The sequence below is a fragment of the Asterias rubens genome, chromosome 21 (genome assembly GCF_902459465.1).
Source record: "Asterias rubens chromosome 21, eAstRub1.3, whole genome shotgun sequence".
NCBI lineage: Eukaryota > Metazoa > Echinodermata > Asteroidea > Forcipulatida > Asteriidae > Asterias > Asterias rubens.
The window spans coordinates 3,969,426-3,996,609 of NC_047082.1; the positions used below are offsets into that span (position 1 = coordinate 3,969,426).

At 41.7% G+C, this 27,184-nt stretch overlaps 2 protein-coding genes across 2 annotated transcripts in view; both read right to left on the reverse strand.

Moving 5' to 3' along the window:
* Positions 1-751: 751 nt before the first annotated feature.
* LOC117304374 lies at positions 752-4,679 on the reverse strand. The gene is made up of 4 exons (XM_033788782.1): positions 4,443-4,679; positions 3,456-3,556; positions 2,399-2,581; positions 752-1,005 (listed from the first exon to the last, which is right to left on the reverse strand). Exons 1-3 carry the CDS (start codon positions 4,645-4,647, stop codon positions 2,444-2,446), a joined length of 444 nt encoding a protein of 147 aa, XP_033644673.1. The 5' UTR covers positions 4,648-4,679; the 3' UTR covers positions 752-1,005; positions 2,399-2,443.
* LOC117304752 (nucleoprotein TPR-like) overlaps positions 4,672-27,184 on the reverse strand; it is an 87,000-nt gene continuing 64,487 nt past the window's right edge. The window contains exons 41-57 of the mRNA XM_033789355.1: positions 18,798-18,882; positions 17,797-17,984; positions 16,601-16,672; positions 15,737-15,831; positions 14,276-14,514; positions 13,647-14,015; positions 12,965-13,116; positions 12,275-12,646; positions 11,567-11,725; positions 10,608-10,767; positions 9,045-9,247; positions 8,715-8,780; positions 7,770-7,930; positions 5,630-5,727; positions 5,060-5,155; positions 4,784-4,869; positions 4,672-4,683 (exon numbers count right to left, since the gene is read on the reverse strand). Coding sequence (XP_033645246.1) covers positions 4,672-4,683; positions 4,784-4,869; positions 5,060-5,155; positions 5,630-5,727; positions 7,770-7,930; positions 8,715-8,780; positions 9,045-9,247; positions 10,608-10,767; positions 11,567-11,725; positions 12,275-12,646; positions 12,965-13,116; positions 13,647-14,015; positions 14,276-14,514; positions 15,737-15,831; positions 16,601-16,672; positions 17,797-17,984; positions 18,798-18,882 — 2,613 coding nt within the window. The remainder of the gene's footprint in view (positions 4,684-4,783; positions 4,870-5,059; positions 5,156-5,629; positions 5,728-7,769; positions 7,931-8,714; positions 8,781-9,044; positions 9,248-10,607; positions 10,768-11,566; positions 11,726-12,274; positions 12,647-12,964; positions 13,117-13,646; positions 14,016-14,275; positions 14,515-15,736; positions 15,832-16,600; positions 16,673-17,796; positions 17,985-18,797; positions 18,883-27,184) is intronic.

Here is a 27,184-nt window from a genome sequence, read left to right on the forward strand (position 1 = left end):
TGATTTCACAATGACTAGTACATCCAACTGGACTTGCAATCAAAAGGTTGTGGGTTCGAATCCTACCAAGCTCACTGCTGATTTCACAATGACTAGTACATCCAACTGGACTTGCAATCAAAAGGTTGTGGGTTCGAATCCTACCAAGCTCACTGCTGATTTCACAATGACTAGTACATCCAACTGGACTTGCAATCAAAAGGTTGTGGGTTCGAATCCTACCAAGCTCACTGCTGATTTCACAATGACTAGTACATCCAACTGGACTTGCAATCAAAAGGTTGTGGGTTCGAATCCTACCAAGCTCACTGCTGATTTCACAATGACTAGTACATCCAACTGGACTTGCAATCAAAAGGTTGTGGGTTCGAATCCTACCAAGCTCACTGCTGATTTCACAATGACTAGTACATCCAACTGGACTTGCAATCAAAAGGTTGTGGGTTCGAATCCTACCAAGCTCACTGCTGATTTCACAACGACTAGAAAAAGTATAGTCGTCTACTTTATGAACCACAATTTCTTGATTTGGGAAATTCATAATCGAAGATGTTAAACCAATGTTGGGGGAGAGAGATTGGCCAATGCCAGATTGGTGTATATCCCCTAGTGAAAATTTGCAGAGTTCTCTTGACGGGACAATCATTTAAACAAACAAACAAACCAACCATTAATTTCGGTTTTACCGTACAACGATGTGTGTTAGCACTGTATACTCAGTACTTTCCCAAATTTTTGTTGTCGTTGCAATTCTAGAGCAGTGTCTTACCAACTAGACCATCGATTTTGCCCGGTAGCTAGAGACAGTTTGAATCCTACTTCAACAAACTAGAGATATAGCCGCAAACTTGTTGAGGGGAATTTTAACATAAGACTTAGGCCTACTTTTTTGTTGCGTTTTCTACTGATAAGGGTCGTCACTCTGTCTTGCATCTTGCGTTGGTTCTCATCAGAACGGTTGCTGGCCACCACGACCTCTAGTAAACCTGGCACCTCTTCCTCGATCTGAAAAGGGGGAGGAGTAGATTGGGGTTGGGGATAAAGCAGTGGTTAAAGCAATTGGACCCTTTCGGTACAGAAAAAACAAAAAAAGGTCACAGATTTACAAATAATTTACAGTGTTTACAGAAGGTAATGGTGAAAGACTTCTCTTGAAATATTAGTCCATGAAATGCTTTACTTTCTGAGAAAACGGTAAAACAATATAAATTCTTGTTGGCGAGAATTTCGAATTCATTTTAAACACATGTCATGACACGGCGAAACGCGCGGAAACAAGAGTGGGTTTTCCCGTTATTTTCTCCCGACTCCGATGACCGATTGAGTCTAAATTTTCACAGGTTTGTTGTTTTATATATAAATTGTGATACACGAGGTGTGGGACTTGGACAATACTGTTTACCGAGAGTGTATAATGGTTTTAATTCCTCTAAATAAAAATTGAATGCTATTAATTCAGGGGTGAGGGTCATTACTAACGAAAAAGTCTGAAACTCGGATACAAATTCAAAGGTATGTTGAAATGATGCCATTTCTACCTTTTGATTACCCCTGGGGTTATAGATTCTTAGGAGCTTTTGGAAACAGTATCCATAGCACTAGAGAAGTAGACCAATGAGCAGGATTTCTTTATGTGTGAAAAAAAAGTATTGTCTGATTTTCTTCACCAGGCCGACATAAATAGTCTGAATTCAGCCAAAGGTCTGAACAATCTCATCCCTGTAATTTCATGGCAGAGAGGTTAAGAGCAATTCAAATTCTGGTGGTTTCAGTCATCGGGTGTGGGTTCGAGTCCCGATGGTGACACTTGTGTCCTTGAGCAAAGACTTAAAGGCAGTGGACACTATTAGTAATTACTCAAAATAATTATTAGCATAAAACCTTTCTTGGTGATGAGTAATGGGGAGAGGTTAATGCTATAAAACATTGTGAGACACGGCTCCCTCTGAAGTGCCATAGTTTTCGAGAAAGAAGTAATTTTGCACGAATTTGATTTCAAGACCTCAGATTTAGAACTTGAGGTCTCAAAATCAACCATCTAAACGCACACAACTTGGGTGTTATGGGTGTTTTTTTTCTTTCATTATTATCTCGCAAGTTCGATGACCGATTGAGCTCAAATTTTCACAGGTTTGTTGTTTTATGCATATGTTGAGATACACCAACTGTGAAGGCTAGACTTTGACAATTACCAATAGTGTACAGTGTCTTTAACTATAATTGCTTCTCTTTACCCCAATTTTTGTTGTTGAGGAGAGTCGAGGTATAAAATCCACCACAAATTTCTAGTTAAAAACGGAGAAATCACATCCCTGAAATGTTGACCAACAATCCCTTCAGTCAAGTGGATTTTTCTTTTCAAAAATGTGAGCCCTGTTGGCTTTGTGTCTTTACTTACTTCCAGCAGGTCCACTGGCTCCTCCACGTGGGAACGACCGCTGTATCAAGCGCCCTCGACTACGCACAGCCGTGTTACCACGCTGTGGGGGGCGCTGTTGCTGCTGTTGAGGGCGCTGTTCATGGCTGGAGCCTGAAGAGTCCTGCCATACGATGCGCTTCGGCTTCGGTCGTTCACCTTGACCTAGTTATGAAAAAATTCCATCACATATTAAATCGCGAAAATGTCCGTGGTTTTTAACATGTGATTATCTCCAAACCATTTAACACAATAGACCTTATGTATTGACGTCATCCAGCTGCCATCTTGGAGGTAAAACAGTGACGAAACAATCGAAACGCACAGATTTGTACGCGCGGCGCACAGAATTGGCTTATGAACAAAATCCTTTTGACCTCAAGGTGAGGGCGCCCTACTGAAATGTCGTCATGTGCATAAGTTGAGAGATTATCAAATTTGTTCATCAGAACATCGAAAGTTTGTTATTTTTTTTTTTTTTTTACCCATACACCGATGTGTGTTAGCACTGTATACTCAGTGCTTCCCCGAGTCCTGTGAAAAAATATCACAGGCATGTTACTCGGGTGGGATTCGAACCCACGACTCTTGCAATTCTAGAGCAGTGTCTTACCAACTAGACTACCGAGGAAGCCCGGTTGCTACAGGCAGTTCGAATCCTATGTTTTGGCAGCGGGTACCGCAACGATATAATAGATGATAAATTTGCATCGGGGATAAAGAATATTAATTTTGGTTTTTACCCATACACCGATGTGTGTTAGCACTGTATACTCAGTACTTCCCCGAGTCCTGTGAAAAAGTATCACAGGCATGTTACTCGGGTGGGATTCGCACCCACGACCCATGTGATATTTTTTCACAGGACTCGGGGGAAGTACCGAGTATACAGTGCTAACACACATCGGTGTATGGGTAAAAAAAACAAAATTAATATTCTTTATCCCCGATGCAAATTTAACATCTGTTATATTGAAAGATTGGGTTGGGTTTCAGGGAGCTTTCTGTTTAATCAGAGAGAGTCGGCAGATCTACTGACCTGTTTCAGTGCTGGAGCTTGGCTCCTGGTTCTCCCTCGACTCTTGGGTCTCTGAGCTGGAGGCTGCTTCTGCTGAATCCTCACCTTGCTGGCCAAAGGAACTGTTCAAAGAGAAACAGTAAATAACCAATAATAAATCTGAATATTAATTTTTTTTATGCAAGTCGCCAAACACACAAGGCCTGAAGGCCACTTCAAGGTGTGGGCTACAATTATTTTCTATTCCAGAGGCCGTTGCCACCTACTCCTAGGGCTGAAACAGGGTTACCCCTTTCACAGTCCATGGTCTCTGCATAAAAAATATAGGCAAGTGCATACCTGCCAACATAGCAAAGTTGGAAAGTGGGACATGGGGCCAGATCTGTGTATCGAGTCACCCACACCCTGTCTGAGTATGGGCATGTAACAAAATACTTCAATGATTCAGTCAGGCATTTGTAAGAGCCATAAAATCAAGATTGCAGTCATAAGTCATTGTAAAGATATTACCAAGGTTACATCTTATTTTTTAATTGAATTTAATATTACAAAATTTTCGATATTTTGTTATGTATAAGTAGTGATGGTCCCTAGAAAATAGGGCATTACATGTATATGGATTCACATAATGATTCTCCGACCTTCCTGTCATCTAGGGTGTCGTGGTCAAGCGGATAAGAGCACCAAACTCAAGTTCTTGTGATTCTGTTCAGCAGAATGTGAATCCCAGTCGTGACACTTGTGTCCCTGAGCAAGACACTTAACTATAATTGCTTCTCTCCACCCAGGGGTAAAAGGGTACCTGTGAGGGCAGAGACGGTTCTTGTGATTGAATTTAGCCGTTAATGTTGCACAGGCTGCATATTCCCCAGGAGCTGAGATGGTTTAATGAATGAATTAAGAACCAGTGACCAGGGGTTATAATGTGAAGCGCTTTGGGGCGCGGTGTGAAAAGCGGTATATAAAATCTGACTATTATTATTATTATCATCATTCTATTTTGCTTACCTCTGTGATTCCAGAGCTGATTTATCTTCCCCAGTAGCCTCCGTAGCTGCAGGTGAGGCGGACTGTGGTACCTCACTAGGTAGAGTATCAACCTCATCCTCCTGACTAGAAGGTACCGGTAACTGCTGCTGCTGTAACTGGCTAGCCTCGGACGTTGCCGGCACAGAGCGAGACGTGTCTTGGCTGCTCGAGGATGGAGATTCATGGGCGTGGCTTATTGGACTGGCTGTCAATGCCGTAGCTTTGGGGAAGAAAGATACGCAATCAAGAAAAATCAACATTGAATGACGAAAATCACATTGTTTACTAGGTAAAGGGCACCCTGTGCTAGCTTCGGTCACTGCCGGCACAGAGCGAGACGTGTCTTGACTGCTCGAGGATGGAGATTCATGGGCGTGGCTTATTGGACTGGCTGTCAATGCCGTAGCTTTGGGGAAAAAAGATACGCAACCAAGAAAAATGCAGAATTAGGGACTGTTTCTATTTCTGCATTGGAATTCTCCAAAATAGGGGCGGTCCCTAGAAAATAGGGACAGCTGGAAGGTATGCAATCATACAAGAAAAGACTGGGGCGAACCCCTTCTATGAACAATAAGTTGGTAGAGTTTAGTCCCTACCTGGTGCATGAGTCTGGAGGGGTGTGGTTGGAACACTGCGTCCACCATCGTCGTCTCCTCCCAGTAGATTGATGCGAGTGTCGTCCATTCCCAAATCTTAAATAAAACAAACAGTAAACAAGCTTGTAATCCCCATCCGTGACACTTCTGCCTTTAGCAAGAATCTTAACCATTGTTTCGTCCTTCGGATGGGACGTAAAGCCGCTGGTCCCATGTGTTGTGTAGTGATGTAAAAGAACCCAGTGCACTTCTCTAAAAGGGTGTTCCTGGCTGTGGCTGCTAAATGCACCGTAGCACCTTGTAAAACCCTTCAAAGATGCTACATAGTTCGGTCTCAGAATTCTCAACTTCAATTACGTATGTTTCTATAAAAATGTATACTAAGCACCTTGAGTACATGTGGATATATGTGCTATATAAGACTTCAATATTATTATATTATATTATATTATATTATATTATATTATATTATATTATATTATATTATATTATATTATATTATATTATATTATATTATATTATATTATATTATATTATATTATATTATATTATATTATATTATATTATTACCTCCCTGTGTAGCTAGCTGAGCTAATCCTGGTGCCGCGGACCGCATTGGCTCAGAGTCGGAACCACCAAAGTGGAATCTGCCTTGAAGGAGAGGAGAACTGCAACAACAACAAATAAAGCACCCCAAAAAAATCTGTTATTTTGAGACAATGTGAATGTCGGGGATTTGCTTCCGCAAATGGCAGGATTAAAGTGACATACATGTAAGGCTTTCTCAAACTATCAATGTCAGACCCGTGTCCAAATCCACAAAGTTACAATTCATGTTGACTTTGTAAGGTTTCAACATGGCCCTGGCCTACAGTCACAAATGCAACTTCTACCAGGGGCAACTTGCCACCTACTCCTAGGCTGAAACAGGGTAAAGGCCCAGTCCCACTGCAGCGATAATGATAACGATAAAGATAACGACACAAAGAGAACGCATTACATTGGTTGAATGAGCGTGTGCGTATTCTGCATGGAGCAATTCGACCAATAGAATGCGTTTTCTTTGCGTCGTGATCGTTATCGTTTTCGTTACCGCTGCAGTGGAACCAGGCCTTAAGACCGCTTCACAGTCTGTAAGGATGTAGGCATGGGGGTCATTCCATGTCAAATCATCATGCCAGGCGGGGTCAATCTCACGAATTAGTTTGGTCCTATGAGAAACTCTGAAACCCAAATTTGAGCGTTTTGTGTCTTGTGGTTTTTGACTTTTCGTTTGTTCACCATAACATCAAATGATTGTACCGCCATGGGTATCATCCACTAGGAGCTTGGCTGGGAGAGCTGGAAGAGCAGAATGCACTACCTTCCCAACTAGTTATTGTTCAGTACCTTGCTCTAGGGCATAAGTGTCACGACCAGGGCCCAATTTCATAGAGTTGCTTAAGTACCTTGCTCTAGGGCATAAGTGTCACGACCAGGGCCCAATTTCATAGAGTTGCTTAAGTACCTTGCTCTAGGGCATAAGTGTCAATGACCAGGGCCCAATTTCATAGAGTTGCTTAAGTACCTTGCTCTAGGGCATAAGTGTCATGACCAGGGCCCAATTTCATAGAGTTGCTTAAGTACCTTGCTCTAGGGCATAAGTGTCATGACCTGGGCCCAATTTCATAGAGTTGCTTAAGTACCTTGCTCTAGGGCATAAGTGTCAATGACCAGGGCCCAATTTCATAGAGTTGCTTAAGTACCTTGCTCTAGGGCATAAGTGTCATGCCCAGGACCCAATTTCATAGAGTTGCTTAAGAACCTTGCTCTAGGGCATAAGTGTCATGACCAGGGCCCAATTTCATAGAGTTGCTTAAGTACCTTGCTCTAGGGCATAAGTGTCATGACCAGGGCCCAATTTCATAGAGTTGCTTAAGTACCTTGCTCTAGGGCATAAGTGTCATGACCAGGGCCCAATTTCATAGAGTTGCTTAAGTACCTTGCTCTAGGGCATAAGTGTCACGACCAGGGCCCAATTTCATAGAGTTGCTTAAGTACCTTGCTCTAGGGCATAAGTGTCATGACCAGGGCCCAATTTCATAGAGTTGCTCAAGTACCTTGCTCTAGGGCATAAGTGTCATGACCAGGGCCCAATTTCATAGAGTTGCTCAAGTACCTTGCTCTAGGGCATAAGTGTCATGACCAGGGCCCAATTTCATAGAGTTGCTTAAGTACCTTGCTCTAGGGCATAAGTGTCATGACCAGGGCCCAATTTCATAGAGTTGCTTAAGTACCTTGCTCTAGGGCATAAGTGTCATGACCAGGGCCCAATTTCATAGAGTTGCTTAAGTACCTTGCTCTAGGGCATAAGTGTCATGACCAGGGCCCAATTTCATAGAGTTGCTTAAGTACCTTGCTCTAGGGCATAAGTGTCAATGACCAGGGCCCAATTTCATAGAGTTGCTTAAGTACCTTGCTCTAGGGCATAAGTGTCAATGACCAGGGCCCAATTTTATAGAGTTGCTTAAGCACAAAATTTTGCTTAAGCAAAAAAATCCTTGCTTAGTAAAATCAGACGACCGGCCAAGACTCCACTTAATTGTTATGCTAAGTAAGCAACAGCTAAATACCAGTCACAAGCAATGTATATGGCATGAAACTTTGGCCAGTAACATGTGTAAAATAACCAAGCTATTTTTCGTGCTTAAGCAAATTTTTCAAAACTTACTTAATTGCCTCAGCAAATCCATCAGTCCTCCTTGGAACAAAGAGGGTCGGGGTACTGGGTACCTGACGATCGTCACCAAAGTCTTCAAACGGTGCCCCAGCTCCAAGGAGCATTGGTGCCCTCCCTAGGGAGGCAAGGCGCTGTCTGGGCATGGCTACTTGCTGTAAAGGAGATAAGAAACAAATCACAATCAAGCTATAAGATTTGCTGGATGTGAAAATTCCCAACAAAGGAATAAAACTGAAAATCTTTTTTTTTCCGGGGCAGTTGCCACTTACTCCTGGGGCTGAAACAGGGTTACCCCCTTTACAGTCCATACGGATGTAGGCTTGGGTATCATCCATCAGAAGCCTGGCTGGTAGAGCAGAAACCACTACCTCCCAAATTTTTATGAAGCAATCATGGTTAAGTGTATTGCCTATGTGTCACAATCGGGACTCAAACCCACTCTCTGCTGATCAAACACCAGAGCTTGAATCTGGTGCTCTTAACCACTAGGCCATGACACGCTAGACCTTTGCAAACACCTTTTCATTTCTGACATCAAATAAAATTCTATTTACAGAAATGGCACCTACAAGGTACCCGCTCAATGGGCATCTCCTGGCCCTTTGATGTGGGTACTTGATCCCCAGGGGGCTCCACCCGGAACCTTGGCATGGGAATGCGTGTGACCAATGAAACAACTAGGGTAGATTTAGAGTGGATTTAGAAATGGAACCTACATGAAATGGTTCCCGTTCAATGGGCGTCTCCTGGCCCTGTGATGTGGGTACCTGATCCCCAAGGGGCTCCACTCCGGTAGATTTAGAGTGGATTTAGAAATGGAACCTACATGGTATGGTACCCGTTCAATGGGCGTCTCCTGACCCTGTGATGTGGGTACCTGATCCCCAAGGGGCTCCACTCCGGTAGATTTAGAGTGGATTTAGAAATGGAACCTACATGGTAAGGTACCCGTTCAATGGGCGTCTCCTGGCCCTGTGATGTGGGTACTTGATCCCCTAGGGGCTCCACTCCAGTAGATTTAGAGTGGATTTAGAAATGGAACCTACATGATAAGGTACCCGTTCAATGGGCGTCTCCTGACCCTGTGATGTGGGTACGTGATCCCCAAGGGGCTCCACTCCAGTAGATTTAGAGTGGATTTAGAAATGGAACCTACATGATAAGGTACCCGTTCAATGGGCGTCTCCTGGCCCTGTGATGTGGGTACTTGATCCCCAAGGGGCTCCACTCTGGTAGATTTAGAGTGGATTTAGAAATGGAACCTACATGATAAGGTACCCGTTCAATGGGCGTCTCCTGGCCCTGTGATGTGGGTACTTGATCCCCAGGGGGCTCCACCCGGAACTCTGGCATGGGTACCCTGAGGGATTGATGTTCCTCCATGGGCTGGGTTTGGTCCTGCTGCTGTTGCTGTTGTTGGTGGTCTGTCTCCATCTCGTGACTGTCTAAACCTTCCGCTTCATCGTCCTCTGTTAACATAAAGAGATAGTAACATAATGGTATGTGTTTATTTTTATAAGTATTTTTTGTAATGGGTGCATTGACCCCTTGCACGGACGTCACACGCAGCGACTGTGCCACGCTCACCATTTTGGTGGTCAATAGGTTTACAGGTAAACGCTGCGACGCCTAAAATGCGCACTTCACTGAATAACGAACAGTTACATTGCCCACCAACATGGCGGTTCCAAGATTATTCTGATGATGACGTCAGGTGAATGGGTCAATAGGTCAAAGTGCATGCGCCAAGCTATCTACCACAACCTGGGGGCCTGTGTTAAATTAAATTTCTGAGGAGATTGGTTAAACTTCGTTCTATTTTGCTTTGCTGGAATTGGACGAGTGCCTTGTGAAATTAGGCTGCAAGTTGTTTTGAGAAATTTGTTAGGGGTGTTTTTTTCTGGGGTACAGTAGTTGTAGCAAAAATTCCATCCATCAAGCCTAATGTTGGCAGTCTCTCTATCTTATCAACGTCTTTGTTTGGGGGTGCCAGTCAGAAACTCTACAAGCTTTAAAGACCTGCTTGAACGAAAATGTCAAGTCGTGAACTTTGCTGAATTTTATATAAAATGTCAGTCATATGACTATTAATAGATTTAATTTCTGTAAAATAACACACAATAATTTTGAGTGCTTTTATCAGCAATCTTCTGAAAGATTCACGAAAAGCTCTTTCTGTAATTACTCATGTTACGTCATGCTTTTTTGCAGCATGGAGATATAACAAAGCAATCTCCCAAGCATAACATCAAAGCATTGTCATTTTGACGCGTGCAAAGGTGTTTTTTAGTTTTTCAAAACCTTGAGGTTGGGGCCTGATTTTTTACTCGATAACTACAAAAAATTCAGAGGTGTACAAATATTAAACGCATTATAAACAAGTTACAATAGCATTTCCGTTAAAAACATTCCGCTCTATTAGCTGTTTAACAAAAAACAGATTTCTGGTTAAAGGAACTTTACAGAATTGGTAAGAAACACAAATCGTGAAGATCACAGATTTACTGATAGTTGAAAATATTTCTGTCTGAAATGTCCTATTTGATGAGAAATAACTAATCTAACTTCGCGTTTGGAGTTTATCGCTCAGTGAGCGTTTTATTCATTTTTATTTGCCATCGATGCAACGCAAAATTTGTAACCGGTTTTTCACTTTTCTATCATGAGCCAGATGGACGGTCGATCTCAAACTTCTAGAGGTTTGTCAGTTTGTGTATGTGGTGGATTACATAAAGTGCTTACACTGCCAGCAACTGTTTTGTTAGCACAAACCAATTCTGTAATGTTCCTTTAAAATCGGAGAAGTCACTTCCCCTGGCTCCTTCTTACCACTTATCTCCACTACATCATCATCATCTTCATCATCCATGGTTTGATCATCTCCATTGTCTTCATTCTCGTCTCCTTGTTCCTCCATGGAGATTGCATCTTCCCCTTCCTCATCATCTTCCATCTCATCAACTTCTTCTTCATCACCCTCCTGGGATATCTTTAAGAAACAAGGGAGCAAAAGAGTAGGCAATGAGGTCTTAAAGGGTATGGGTATCTTTTGTGCCACAAAACACAATGTCCACAGATTAACACCAAACTTACACAGTTTGACGATAATGATAGAAGAAAGCTAACTAGCTGAGGTGCTGAAGTTTTTGAGAAACGAGTAAAACAATGTTACGAAAATAGGTATACAACCATACAACCGTTAACTACCATGTAGCCAGGGATCACACCCAAAGATTTCCATTGCCCGACCATCGCACGCCAAGATTTCCATTGCCCGACCATCACGCAACCGACTACAAACCGGCCTTCAGGGGATGTGACTTTTTGTTACAGATATCAATATTTATATTGATATCTATTAAAAAGGTAAGGAAAGTAGGATTTCAAACTTAAGGTAAGGAAATGTAATGTAATGAAAGTTTTTTTCACTGAAGATGCTGCTTTAAAAGGAAGGTACACGTTTGGTAATTACTCAAAAGAAATGTTAACTTAAAAACTGACTTGGTAACGAGCATTAGAGAGCTGTTGGTAGCATAAAACATTGTGGGAAATAACTCCCTCTGAAGTAACGTAGTTTTTGAGAAAGGGGTAATTTCTCACTAAAATAATAAAAGACTTCTAGCTAGAAGTCTTTTATTCTTATCTGAAAGCACACCGATTCGTCCATCAAAGGTGTTTTTTCTGTCATCATTTTCTCTCACCTTCAATGATCAATTGAGCCCAAATTTTCACAGGCTTGTTATTTTATGGTTATGATGGGATACACCAAGTGAGAACTTCATACTCACCCCATATTCTAGATCTCCTTCTACTGGATACTCTGCATATTCATCTTCCTCTTCATAATCTTCAGCTTCTTCTTCTTCATCTTCCTCATCGTCATCATCATCTCCTACGTCATCATCTTCTCCTTGAGTCGGCTCATCCTCATCACCTATCTCCTCCTCCTGTCAAAGCAGACAAGATAATTATTAATAATAATAGTTATGAATATTTATAAAAGGGTGTTGTGGTCGTGTGGTTTAGATGACCGGACTCAAGCTCTGGTGTTTCTGATCAGAATAGTGTGGGTTCGGGAGTCGTGACACTAAAGGCGGTTTATAGTCGGTCGCGCGATGGACGCGCCAAGGAAATTTTGATGCGCAATAAAAAAAACACAGTTTGTAGGCCTCAGGGATGACTATAAACTGTGTTTTTTAGGAATGTGCGTCAAGATTTCCATCGCGCGACCGACTATTGTTTCCCGTTTGGCTGGGATTTAAAGCCGTTGGTTGTTGTGTAATGCACGTTACAGATCCCAGTAGCACTTATCGTTGATTTGGAGCCTATTGCGCCACAGCACCTTGTAAACAATTACACGGTGCTATATCATAGTTCAAAACGTAGTCCAAATATATTGCAGGAAAACACTGCATAAAGCGCCTTGAGCGTCTATGAGTGATGGATATGCGCGCTTTATAAGAAGCTACTATTCTTATTTTTTATTGAGAGATTACTTCATCATCACTGTCCACAACGATGACAACATCGTCATCATCATCATCATCATCTGCTTCTGTGTCTCCCTGCTCCAGCCCTTCCACATTCCTCTCGATCTCTTCTGCAATCTCCCCACCCGGGGACGCTTCGTCCGAGAATCCCTCGCCAGTAGAGGGCGCTTCAGCTACACGCGCTTCGGTGTCATCCTGGGTTGTCTCCGTTCCGCCAGTAGAGGTCGCTGCGAGTCCAGTGCCTGCATCATCTTCACCAGCAGAGGGCGACATTGTAGATTGGTGGGGTGCGGCGGCAGTGCTGCTTGAGTCTAATGCTGTTTGGTCTTTGGAGTCAAAGGAAAGGGACCCCAACTGATCCGATTCTTCAAGCAGTTGCTGTGAGAAAAAAAAAATCAAAACAAAAGAAAGTATTGAAGTAAACTGTCAAAAATCTTAATAGATATTAAGTTTGCATCGGGATAAGAATATTCATTTTTAGTTTTACCCATACAGTGACACTGGTTCCCCTGTGCATTTTGCACATGTTAGCATGGAACTGGCTTTTGGGACCAGTGAAGAAACCATGGTCATGAGGCTGGTTCCAAATGGTCGACCACAGTTGTCAATCAATGGTTGACCAGCCTAGGTGCGAGTCAAAATAATCAACCTTTAGTTAACCATGGTCCACACTTAAACTTGCTCTTTACTGCTTACCGGTTGTGGAGTGACTCGCTGTCGTTTTTCCTGGGGGACAATCTCATCATCCTGTTCAGGATCTTCCTCTCCGTCTGACTCCTCCCTCTGGCGTTTGTTTCCCAGCTCCAGACGGCCAGATCTACTTGATGGCCTCGGTGCCTCGATTGGCTCTGGAGATAAACAGACCCAAGAAGTCAGATCTCAAAGTTAAAGGCACTTTTGGTAATTACTCAAAATAATTGTCTGTATACAAACTTACTTGGTATGAACCATAGAGAATTGTTGGTAGTAAAAAAAATTGTGAGAAACGGCTCCCTCTGAAGTAAAGTAGTTTTTGAGAAAGAGGTAAGTTGTGAAGTCCGAACCAGGCTTTATACGAAGCGGCAAAAGAGCATGCAAGTCTTGCGCATATTCGAACACTTTGGTACTTAAATCAGGCATAATATTTATGAAAAAAAAGTAGGAACATGTTATCAAGTACAAGGGCTGACCTACTTGAACAAATGGTGTAGGCTCTTATAGACTTACAATCCTTTTTTTTCCATTGGCAAAAAAAAACAAACCCAAAACATACTTAAGTAGGAAAAATGTTAAGTCCTTAAAAGCTTGAAGGAAACGAACTTGCACACTTGAACGGGTCTCAATGTTTGAATACCCTCAAGACTTGCACGGTCTGCAACAACATGAAAACAATTCTTACCCTCAAAGTCCTCTTCTTGTGTTCCAGCAGGAGCATTCTCGATGAGCTCCATCGACGGTTCCGGGGTCGGCTCATCCTCAGGTTCCGCAGCGATCAGTTCTTCCATAACAGGCTCAACTGCCGCAGGAGTGATCCTCGGCTCCGCCCGCACCTCCTGTACGTTATCTGCCCTGACGACGACCTCCTGTTGTTGGATGGGCTCAACCCTGTCATCCTGCATTGCATCTGGTCTGGTTTCGGGCGCTTGATGCTGGTAGTGAGAGACGGCAGACGAGGGATTCTGTTGGGTAGGGGTGACTGCCTGAATAGGCGTGGTGATACCCATGGAGAGGATGATGGGCGTCTCTACCGACAATGGCTCTTGAGTTGCTGGATATTAAATATGTAAAATGCAGTTTAATATCATAATAATGATATAGTATTTCTTAATAATAATAACAAATTCTTATATAGCGGATTGACATCCCTAACAGGGAATATTCTCCATGCGTGGACATATCCACTCCGGATCTTCGACAATATCTCAAAAACAAGTGAAATTTTCTGAGATTGTGTATAAATTATCTACACTTATATAGGGTTAAAACAACAGTAAAAAAACTAAAGGCATGCATTGCCTTTTAACTAACCTTGCTGCCTCTCCTGCTCCATGACGACCGTACTTGCCTCGCTCTGTGTCTGGGGCATCACCGTTGCCATGGGCGTGGCTGACACACTCGCGGACGCACTGGTTACCGGGGTAACAGCAATGGGGCGCACGCTGGCCGTCATCCTCTGACCAGGGGGTACGGAGAGCTTGGCGACAGTCGGTGCTGGCGAGGAGATGGGTTTGATGTTGGCTGTGGGTGGTGGCTCCTCACTTCTTGTGCTGTAGCATGACCACAACACAACACAAGATGGAAGAGAGAAACAAAAATAATATGTAAGGTTAGATTTTGTTGTGCCCCATGGAACATTTTAAAGGCAGTGGACACCATTGGGAATTGTCAAAGACTAGCCTTCACAGTTGGTGTATCTCAACATGTGCATAAAATAACAAACCTGTGAAAATTTGAGATCAATCGGTCATCAAACTTGCGAGATAATAATGAAAGAAAAAAACACCCTTGTCACACGAAGTTGTGTGCGTTTAGATGTTTGATTTCGAGAGCTCAAGTTCTAAACTTGAGGTCTCGAAATCAAATTCGTGGAAAATTACTTCTTTCTCTAAAACTATGGCACTTCAGAGGAAGCCATTTCTCACAATGTTTTAAACCATCAACCTCTCCCCATTACTCGTCCCCAAGAAAGGTTTTACGCTAATAATTATTTTGAGTAATTACCAATAGTGTCCACTGCCTTTAAATGGCCACTATTATTATTATTACTACTTCCCTTGCCTGGTCTCTCTTTCCTAACTTGTTCATCTCGACACTTTTTGGATATCTTTGTACAGCGTCAGCAATATACAGTTACAAATAAAACCTTGCTGTAATAAGCCCGAAGATCCCAGTTTATCAGAGTTTTGTTTGTATGTCTGCCATTCTGTTTACGTAATCAAGTGACACCCATTTTATAAGGGTTAACAAGGTGCTAAGGCGCGCATTCAGCCATTGCCAGGAACACCAGGCGAACCCCCTTTTCTTAAGTACTGTGTCATTGTGTAAAGCCGTGTTCGCACTGGATTAATATTTTGGGTAACTTAACCATGACACTGGGTAACATTCCGTGCTACATTGAATAGTTTGATAATCACGAAAATCTTATTCTTCCATGACAAAACATGTCAGCTTCCTCGGGTCAGGAAGATTTAACCGAGACGTTGCATCCGCACTGGACTTTCTGGCTCGGTTAAACTGACTCGGTCAATCTTCCTGGGCACTCGGTCAATCTTCCTGGGCACCTTTGGCTCGGTTAAACTAACCGCGCGGCGTGGGTAAGTTACCTGTCAGGAAAACTACCCCGGCTGTTCGCACTGGACTTAAAATGGGTAAGTTACCCATTGGCTCGGTTAGTTTGTCCAAATTAAGTCCAGTGCGAACACGGCTTAAGCAAACTGATTGAGTGGAAATAAACTGAACTGGACTGAACTGAAAAATGAAACTGCATACCTTGGTCTTTCAGTGCCCATAGGTTGCTGAGGAGCCAGATGTTTGACTTGTAGCTGCTTCTGCTGGTCCTCAACTTGCTTCTCAAGCTCTTGAACCTGTCAACAACAAACGCAAATATTCACACGTTACCTACTCACCTTTATAAAATTACTAACACCTAGTTTAGACGGGTGAAAAGTTGCATACCATGCATACATTCAGGGTGAATGCATACAGGGTGGATATGTGCGCATTACAAGTCTTATTATTATTATTGTTATTATTATACCTCAGTTTTATTGCCAAATGGGCCCAACTTCACAAACCTGCTGAGATTATGCTTAGTCACTGTTAGTAGAAATAAGCAGGGAACCATTATCAATCTGTGCACATAACATGGTAAGTTGGCTGATAACCCTTTTTATGTATGCCAAATCATCTCTATAAAAAATCACCCATAAAGACTCGAGCAGGGAACCGGTCATAATATGTGAACATATCATGGTATGTTGGCAGGAAACCCTTTTAGTGTTCAGGGGTGAGAGTCATTACTAACGAAAAAGTCTGAAACTTGGATACAAATTCAAAGGTATGTTAAAATGATGCCATTTCTACCTTTTGATAACCCCTGGGGTTATAGATTCCAAGGAGCTTTTGGAAACAGTATCCATAGCACTAGAGAAGCAGACCAATGAGCAGGATTTCTTTATTTGTGGGAAAAAAATATTGTCTGATTTTCTTCACCAGGCCGACATAAAAAGTCTGAATTCAGCCAAAAGTCTGAACAATCTCATCCCTGAGTGCTGCAAGTAACCCTTTTAGCTTGCCTGTGGGCGACCGAGTGAGTGTAACAGAAAAACTCAGCCCATGTCAACAAAACTTTACCCTTGACTGAAGTTCCACTTTTTGCTGTTGTTGTTTCTGCTGTTCCTCCTTCTGGATAGTTTGAAGCTTCTCCTAAAATAAACATATGGGGGACAGACATTTTAATTGCTGTCATTGTTCTAGATCAATATATTTTACACTTTTGTTGATCCTAGCATTCACATGACGGTTGTTTTGTAATTTCCTGTGCCCTTACAGTTGGTCTTTCTTTGTGTTTACTTTTGTTTTTTAAATATTTATTATAAAGACAGCAAAAAATGTAACGCGGCTATTGTAAAAGCACCTACAATTTAAAAATTGTTACTCATATTCTAAAAATGAAAATACCAGAAGACATAAAATTTAATTACGGTGATTTTGACACCTTGTTTGTTACAATTCAATCGGTCGAGTATTGTAGTCCCGGTAAGTGATTACATGTGAAAAGTGCCCATTTCCATTGTTGCAGTAACTCCTATTGACAAGAGCAGCTTTTCAAAATTCCTGCTATAAGCTTCACGCTGACTCAGAGGAGAGATCAATCATGTCACAGGTTTTTGTGAATCTGTGACCTTAGACGATTTTGTAATGTCCCTTCCAGTATAGCCCTCAAATGCCCTAACATGTCTGTGATATTTTTTTCACAGGACTCAGGAAAGTACCGAGTATTCAGTGCTAACACACATCGGTGTATGGGTGAAAACCAAAATTAGTGTTCTTTATCCCCGATGCAAATTTAACATCTCTTATATCATTGCGGTACCCCCTGCCAAAACATAGGATTCGAACTGCCTCTAGCTACCGGGCAACCTTGGTAGTCTATCTAGAATTGCAAGGGTCAAGGGTTCGAATCCCACCCGAGTATCATGCCTGTGATATTTTTTTTCACAGCACTCGTGAAAGTACCGAGTATACAGTGCTAACACACATCGGTGTATGGGTAAAAACCAAAACCAATATAGACGATGTGACCTCTGACGTCACACGAAAACCATAACATGATTCGTGCGCATACCGCCGGGCAAAACCTTTGTGTTTTGGCAGCCAGCTAGAAAGTGTACGCAATCTTACTATGACTACGCAACTCAGTGCCCGGCGAAACATGACATATATAGTGTTTTGTCAACAGAGGGCGGTTTGAATGTAAACATAGGTCACATCGTCTATAGCCCTCAACTTTAAGTGGCCAATATCGCATAAATAGAGTTCTTCCTGACCTGTTTGTCCTTTGCTTGTTTGAGATCCTTCTCCAGCTGCTGCACTCTCTCCTGTAGGGTCTTCTTATCTGCCTCTAGCTGTCCTTCACTCTCCGAATGAATGGACTCCATTGCGGTCATCTCTCCCTTCATCTCATCCACCGACGTCTGAAGTTTCGTCTTCTCTTCTTTCATCTTGCTAAGCTCATCTGGGCGGGACACAAAGTTCATACAAATATTAAAAATAATAAAAATGGTCTGTTTTATATAGCGCTTTATACACCGGGAGGGTGTCTCAAAGCCCTTCACATTGTTACCCTTGGCCACTGGGCCTAATCATTCTTAAACCATCTTAGCTCTCTGGTGCAGCCCATGCTGCCAAATATGTAGCGCAGTAAGCTAATCAATCACAAGAACCATCGCTGCCCTTGCAGGTGCTCATTTACCCCTGGGTGGAGAACCTTTAGTTAAACGCAATGAGTCACAGCTTACCCCGCAAGGCAGCCATGACTGCAAGATGTCAATGCAAACTCAAATAATCACAGACAAGTGACACCCTAATTTACAATAAACTCTTTCTAACTTAGGATTAATCTATTAGGACGAGTTAAGTTCCGTAACCTTAGACGTTAGGACACATTGAACTCATCCTAAGTTTAGGACGAGTTACTCGTCCTTACTCAAGATAGGATTAAAACTAGCGTTCTGAGAAAGTTGGCTGCAGGACACCTGTGGTAAGCATATTTGATTGTGCTTAGCTAGTTTTAGTGCTTTAGTTAAAGCCACTGGGCACGTTTGGTAATTGTCAAAGACCAGTATAGACCTTTATCATGATGCGGCCATCTTGAATTTTTTTCCCATTCAAATCAACGAAACCAAACTGAGGCTGGAAGGAAAATTAGTCTGGTTCCTTTTTGTACAATGAATATTAGCATCCATTACTGTTGTTGGATATAGGGGACATGGCCAAGATGGTGGCAGAGTGATAAATGGTCCAGTGCAAATTGGAGCGCTTTACTTACTGGCGAGCTGAGCACATTTGCGTCGGATTCCTTCAATGAGTTTCTTGTTCTTCTCTTCCCGTTCATCCTTCTCAGCAAGTTTGGTCTGAAGACGACAAAATAAGTCACACATTAATCTTATATTACTCCAACATACATGTAGCACCAAGACGCTGGAACTCACTTCCGGATTACCTCAGACAAATACACAACATCACTCTCTTCCAGCAGAAACTCAAAACACACTTATTCTTGCTTGCTTTCCAACATCTTGACAAAACTTGACCGGCGCCTTTGAATGTTTCTCCTTTTCAGTAAAGTGCGCCTTATAAATGCTGTAGTTTATTATTATAATATTTATTATATTCACACTTGTGTGTTTTAGTTTTGACCATACATTGACCATGTGTAAGCACTGTATACTCAGTACTTTCCAGAGTTCTGTGAAAAAAAATCATGGGCATATGTGGGATTCATACAGGGTCGTGGCCATTGCAGGAACGTTGCCATTTGATAAAGGCCCTCGCCTTCGGCTCGGGCATTCATCGCACGACCACGACCACGACCACGACCACGACCACGACCCTGCCGGTTTTAAATGGACCTTTAAGACCAAGTCACTACTCTATTCCCTTATCAGAACTAAACCCCCAATACACAGAAAATACAGTAAATGTCAATTACTTACCATTACATACAATTACAAACTTAAAAGTTATATATATCTTATAAATTGGTTTGCGGTAACACCATGTGTGTATCTACTTGCCAGGTAGAGTTTGTTCTTAGAGAACTGTCCTGCTATACATGTACATATACATTCTTCAGAGTAGATTTTTCAGATGTCTTTCTTACTAAAAGTTTTATGTATACGTGGCAATATTCAAAAGGTTTTAATATTGAGAACTAAACAATTTCTTAATCCATTTAGATGCAAGAAAAGTGTTACACATATTTATCACTTGATTACAGATTTATACAGATGGATTAGTTAACGAAAAAAAAAAAACACAAGTGTTGCAAAAGAATGAGCCAAGAATTGAATCCACACTGCACACTCTATAAATACAGAACTTAAAGGAACTTCTTGCCTTGGATTGGACGAGTTGGTCTATAAAAAGTGTTTGTAATCGTTTTTTAAAATAAAATGCATATGGTTGGAAAGATGTCTTAAAAGTAGAATACAATGATCAACACAAGTTTGCCTCGAAAGTGCGTGGTTTTCCTTATATTGTGCGAACTAACACGGTCGACGAGGTTAGTCGATAAGGTTAAAGGCATGTTTGTGTGGATCATTGTATTCTACTTTTAAAACATCTTTCTACCCATGTGCATTTTATAACAAACGGTTACAAACGCTTTTCAAAGACCAACTCGACCGATCCAAGGCACTGTGTTCATTTAAGTCCACCGCTCTAAACCACTCGACCACGACACCCCACAGATGACTTGGTGTGAACTTAAACCAAGACCATTAGCAGTAAATCATAGAGACCAAGGTGTATCAATTAGCGACAGTTAAAGGCAGTGGACACTATTGGTAATTGTCAAAGACTAGCCTTCACAGTTGGTGTATCTCAACATATGCATAAAATAACAAACCTGTACAAAAATTTGAGCTCAATCGGTCATCGAACTTGAGAGATAATAATGAAAGAAAAAAAACCCTTGTCACACGAAGTTGTGTGTGTTTTGATGGTTGATTTCAAGACCTCAAATTCTAAATCTGAGGTCTCAAAATCAAATTTGTGGAAAATTACTTCTTTCTCGAAATTTACATCACTTCAGAGGGAGCCGTTTCTCACAATGTTTTATACTATAACAGCTCCCCATTACTTGTTACCAAGTAAGGTTTTGTGCTAATAATTATTTTGAGTAATTACCAATATGTAGTGTCCACTGCCTTTAAGCTAAGATCATCACAGTTCAGTCTATAGATCATAGAGGAGGTCTATGTGGTTCTACAGGGATTAATTGTCGAATTAACCTCAACAATTTTAAAATCAATACTTCCTGCTTAAGCAGCTCGATAATATTGGGTCCCGTTTGAGCGATCCTTCAGTCACGGATAAAGTCTACCCTTTCTTCTCAGAGGGAGTGGAGAAATGTCCTCCAGTTTCTCAGTTGTAATTAAGAGTCAAGGATGCAACGACCAATAAAGCAAAAATAAGACCTTGTATCGACCATGCAGACGTAAGACAGTGATAAGTGGTAAAAAGGTAGGAATAATTACAAAATCGATTGCCAACTTGACCTCATCTACATTGTATAAGGGTGATAGCTGTTTAATTTGCTTCCACTTAAATTATGCCCCACGGAAAGACTCCAGCCCTATATAGTTTCTTGTCATTTTGATATCGCGCCCATAGTTACATCGCTTGTCAGAACGAAGCTTTAAGACAGCATTGATCATTCGATGGTTGCTTTGACAAAGAAGAACGGTTACACATTTTGTTTGTGTCTTTTTGCCAGGTAGATTTTGTCTTCAGGAGAACTATCTTGACATATACTCTCCTACCAAGGAATAGATTTTCAGATTTTCGAGAGACTTCTCAGCTCTAAATAGAACTGCCTTGCTTTTTTCGAAACTAATACCTGGGTGGAAGGTATAGAAAATCAGCTAGGACTACTACTTTAGCTTATTGGATCGTTTTGAACTGCACCACCACGGAGCGAGTTCTTAACTGGCCTCAACGTTTCAACGTACATGTAGTTTGCTCTTGTCGTCGTTAGGAACAGTTAGTTGTCTAAGTGAGAGTCTTGAGAATAAAATAGGAGGGAGGACACGACAAATTTACTGAAGGGCGGCGAAAGGACTCCCAAGAACAAGACTGGTCATCTATTCCATCAAACATTCTCTTGTGGGTGAAGTGTTGGACTCAACGTTACAACTTCTTTCCCACCGTAGATCTGTCGCCAGCCTTGGTCTTTTCTACAGCTATTTTCATGGTAGATGTGCCACCAATAAGTCCGACCAAGTTCCACCTGTCAGAATATTTGAGCGTGAAACCAGACTTTCCGGCTTCTTCTCATCCATACACTCTTGATTTGCTGAGATGTAGAACAAGGAGCCATTTCTTGAAAGAACTGCATCTCTTTGGAACTCCTTGCCTGGTGCATGTTTCCCTCTATCCTACAATCTTGGCTGTATTAAGAGGAATACCAATTCCTCCTTCCCCCCCCCCCCCAGTTCTTTTTACTCCCAGTAATTTATCTTCCTATAGCCCCATACCCAGAGTGACTTTTAACCCTCTTTGGGGCGAACTTGCTTAAAATTAAAACACTCGCTGTACATGTCTTAGGGAAAAACAACTACCATCCATTACCGTCGACATTCTCTGTGCCTTTGGACTAAAATGACTGGACATCTGTTTTGCCAAGTCATGGATATGAGACTTGCAATGGCTTCAGTGGCTGGATTGGTCTTTCTGATGGTCAGCCAGACCATAGTCAATGCCGAGTTGTTGGGATGTCCCCATGACTGGTGGCAATTTGGTCAGTCATGTTACAAGTTTATCCCAGACCCTCACAACTGGTCCGAGGCCAGAAAAGCCTGTTTAGAGATCGGAAGTGACCTCATTGTATCAAACAGCGAAGAAGAGAACAACTTCATAAATGATTTAATGCAGAAAAATATTGTTCCTTCGGCAGATCTTCGTAATGCTTGGCTTGGATGCACACATAGAGATGGGGACGGCAGACAATGGAAGTGCAACGGTCAGCAGATCGAGTTCAGCAAATTCAGAAAGGATGTAAATATTACCGGTAACGGTTGCTTTACTCTAGGCTTTACCTTCAAGAAATGGAACCTTGTTCCTTGTGATGAAACAAAAAGCGTCTTTTGTGAGCGGAAAAGTTGCATGAATCCACTGCGATGCTCTGCAGTCAGCATAGACCACGCCCAGCCCAAATGTCTGCTTGGACACATCTTCAAGGAAACCATCATCCAACACCCGTTGCAGTGCTGCTTTGCATGCGCCAGGGATCCCAACTGCAGCTCCTTCAACTTATCAGGGAAGGCATGCCAACTCAACAATGCCACCATCTCACAGATTGAAGGGGAAAAGACGTACAAGGATAACTGTGTTTACTACGAATACGAATAACTCATCCCATCTATGACTGAAATTTAGTGAGGCCGTTTACACCTTCAAGGAAACCATTATCCAACACCCTTTGCAGTGCTGCTCTTTGCATGCCTCAGGGATCCCAACTGCAGCTCCTTCAACTTATTGGGGAAGGCATGCCAACTCAACAATGCCACCATCTCACAGATTGAAGGGGAAAAGACGAGTAACACACCTCATCTAAGACTGAAAACTAAGTGGACATAAGGTCGTGTACGTACTCAGTACTGTTTGAATGTGTTCATTTGTAAGAATGATCAGGGAACAATGACACAATTGGTAATTATGCACATGTGAGATGGTATTGGCTGGGAATCTTCTTATTCTGGTAAGCTAATAATGTGTATGCTTAATAGCTAATGTTTGTGCTTAAATACATCACATCGGATGGGTATACATGTACACACCAAGTTTCACAGAGTATGTTTTTTAATGCATGGAACAATTTCAGAGCACCCTCTATATTTTTGAATTGTAATATTCAGCGAGACATTCCATTCTATTGTATATACACACTGTAGCATGCACATGTACATGTATGCACCTATCGTGCTACACTTGGTTTTTCCCATTATATAGAGGGACATCAACAATTTGTAAAGCAGCATTTTCTGGTTAAAGGAACGTTACAGAATTGGTACGAAAACAAAATTGTGAAGATCACAGATTTACATAAAACTTACACGGTCTTATAATGATGACAGTATGAAACATCCCTTGAAATGTTTCTGTCTGAAATTTAATATTTGATGAGAAATAAATATTCTAATTTCGCGTTTGGAGTTTATCGCTCAGTGAGATTTTTTTTCATTTTGTTTTGGCATCGATGCAATGCAAAATGTGTAATAAGTTGTTCACTATTCTCTGGTGACCCAGATGGCCGATCGATCTCAACTTCTACAGGTTTGTCAGTTTATGTATATGGTGGATTACATAAAGTGCTTACACTGCCAGCAAACCAATTCTGTAATGTTCCTTTAACAGCTTTATGAAAACGGCCAAGGTGACTTGTCAATGGTCGATGGGTTGTGCAAAGCGCAGACACTTTGTGCAATTCCAATGTTTGAACCAAAGTAGAGGCCTTCTTGGTAAATAATGTTTATTGTACGAACCTTGCTTAGACCACGTCAGATCATATCACCAACTTAATAATACAGAGTTCTTTTTAATAATACAGAGTTCTTATAGAAAGTGGTCATATTCTAGATATGTGATATTGCACTTGCGATATTGCCAATCAAAAGTGCTGAATCAAACACAGAATCTTTAAAGGCACTGGACACTACTGGTAACTACTCAAAAGATTTTTTACCATAAAAACTTACTTGGTAACAAGCAATAGAGAGCTGTTGATACATGTAGTACAAAACATTATGAGAAAGGGCTCCTTCTGAAATAACATAGTTTTTGAGAAAGAGGTAATTTCCTTCTCAAATAATAAAATACTCCAGCTGAAGCCTTTTATTAAGCATCTAAAGCACACAAAGTAACGCAATAACGTTTTTTTTCTGTCATTTATATTCTCTTTCAAATGTGATGACCAATAGGGTCCAAATTGTCACAGATTTGTTATTTTATGCATATGTTGGGATACACCTAGTGAGAATACTGGTCCTTGACAATTACCAAACGTGTCCAGCACCTTTAACTTTGATAAACATCAAATTGTTTATTGAACCGTGGTTTGAGAAAGTACAGTGCTCTGTGGATGTCCATGTAGTCATCTCTTTCCTCTCAAGGCGATTGGAGAATTGTCCTCCAGTTTCTTAGCTTTAATCAAGAGTCCAGGATGCGCCGATCAATAAAGAGAAAAGACCTTGTGTCGGCCGTGCAGAAGTAAAACAGTGATTAGTGGTAAGGTACGATTAACTACAATATCCATTGTCAACGTGACCTCAACCGTATGTACATCCACTCATATGATGCTGCAAGGCAAGACTCCAATATAATATCAACCCATACATGTAGATACATCGGTTGTTGGAGAGACGTTATCACAAAGCATTGTCAGCGTGAAGATTGCTTTGATAAAGAAGTAGTTATACACTTGGTTTGCGGTAACACCATATGTCTGCTACTTGCCAGGTAAACTTTGTTCTTTAGAGAACTGTCTTGCTAGTTATTCTACTACTTGCTATAATCTACTAATAGATTTTTCAGATTTTCGGGAGACTTCTCAGTTCCGACGAGAACTTTCCTGCTTTTTTAACTACTATACCTGGGTGGCACATAGAAAATCGGCTGGGACTACTTCTTTTAGCTTATTGGATTGTGTTTCACTGCACTACCGTGGAGTGAGTTCTTAATTGGTCTCAAAGTTTTGCCAATCTAGCTTTAGTCATCGTCAAGAACAGTTAATTGTATAAGTAAGAGTCTTGTGGATGAAGTTCCAGGGAGGACGGAATAAATTTATCAAAAAGGCAGTGAAAGGATCCACAAGTACATGACTACCAATCTATTTCATCAAACACTCGCTGTGTACTCAAAAGAAAACGGTTACCATCCATCAGCTTTGACATTCTCTGTGCCTTTAGGACTAATACATGTACATGTATTACTGCCGTCGATTTCAGCAAACTCTTCCTAACTTAGAATTTTAAGATTTTAGAAGAAGTTCAGTTCCGTAACTGATAACAATAGGACGAATTTAACCCATCCTAAGTTAAGACAGGTTACTCATCCTTACTCGAGAAACGTAGGATTAGTCCTAGCGTTTTGTGAAATTGGCTGCTGGACATCTTTTCTGCCGATTTATGGATATGAGACATACAATGGCTTCGGTGGCTGGATTGGTCTTTCTGATGGTCAGCCAGACCATAGTCAATGCCGAGTTGCTGGGCTGTCCCCATGACTGGTGGCAATTTGGTCAGTCATGTTACAAGTTTATCCCGGACCCTCTCAACTGGTCCGAGGCCAGAAAAGCCTGTTTAGAGATCGGAAGTGACCTCATTGTATCAAACAGCGAAGAAGAGAACAACTTCATAAATGATTTAATGCAGAAAAATATTGTTCCTTCGGCAGATTTTCGTAATGCTTGGCTTGGATGCACACATAGAGATGGGGACAGCGGACAATGGAAGTGCAACGGTCAGCAGATCGAGTTCAGCAAATTCAGAAAGGATGTAAATATTACCGGTAACGGTTGCTTTACTCTAGGCTATACCTTCAAGAAATGGGACCTTGTTCCTTGTGATGAAACAAAAAGCGTCTTTTGTGAGCGGAAAAGTTGCATGAATCCACTGCGATGCTCTGCAATCAGCATAGACCACGCCCAGCCCAAATGTCTGCTTGGACACACCTTCAAGGAAACCATCATCCAACACCCGTTGCAGTGCTGCTTTGCATGCGCCAGGGATCCCAACTGCAGCTCCTTCAACTTATCAGGGAAGGCATGCCAACTCAACAATGCCACCATCTCACAGATTGAAGGGGAAAAGACGTACAAGGATAACTGTGTTTACTACGAATACGAATAACTCATCCCATCTAAGACTGAACACTTATTGAGGCCGTTCACCTCTTCAAGGAAACCATTCTCCAACACCCTTTGCAGTGCTGATTGGCATCAGCCAGGGATCCCAACTGCAGCTCCCTCAACCTCAGGGGGAAGGCATGCCAACTCAACAATGCCACCATCTCACAGATTGAAGGGGAAAAGAAGTACAAGGATAACTGTGTTTACTACGAATACGAATAACTCATCCCATCTACATGTATGACTGAAACTTAGTGAGGCCGTTTACACCTTCAAGGAAACCATTATCCAACACCCTTTGCAGTGCTGCTCTTTGCATGCCTCAGGGATCCCAACTGCAGCTCCTTCAACTTATTGGGGAAGGCATGCCAACTCAACAATGCCACCATCTCACAGATTGAAGGGGAAAAGACGAGTAACACACCTCATCTAAGACTGAAAACTAAGTGGACATAAGGTCGTGTACGTACTCAGTACTGTTTGAATGTGTTCATTTGTAAGAATGATCAGGGAACAATGACACAATTGGTAATTATGCACATGTGAGATGGTATTGGCTGGGAATCTTCTTCTTCTGGTAAGCTAATAATGTGTATGCTTAATAGCTAATGTTTGTGCTTAAATACATCACATCGGATGGGTATACATGTACACACCAAGTTTCACAGAGTATGTTTTTTAATGCATGGAACAATTTCAGAGCACCCTCTATATTTTTGAATTGTAATATTCAGCGAGACATTCCATTCTATTGTATATACACACTGTAGCATGCACATGTACATGTATGCACCTATCGTGCTACA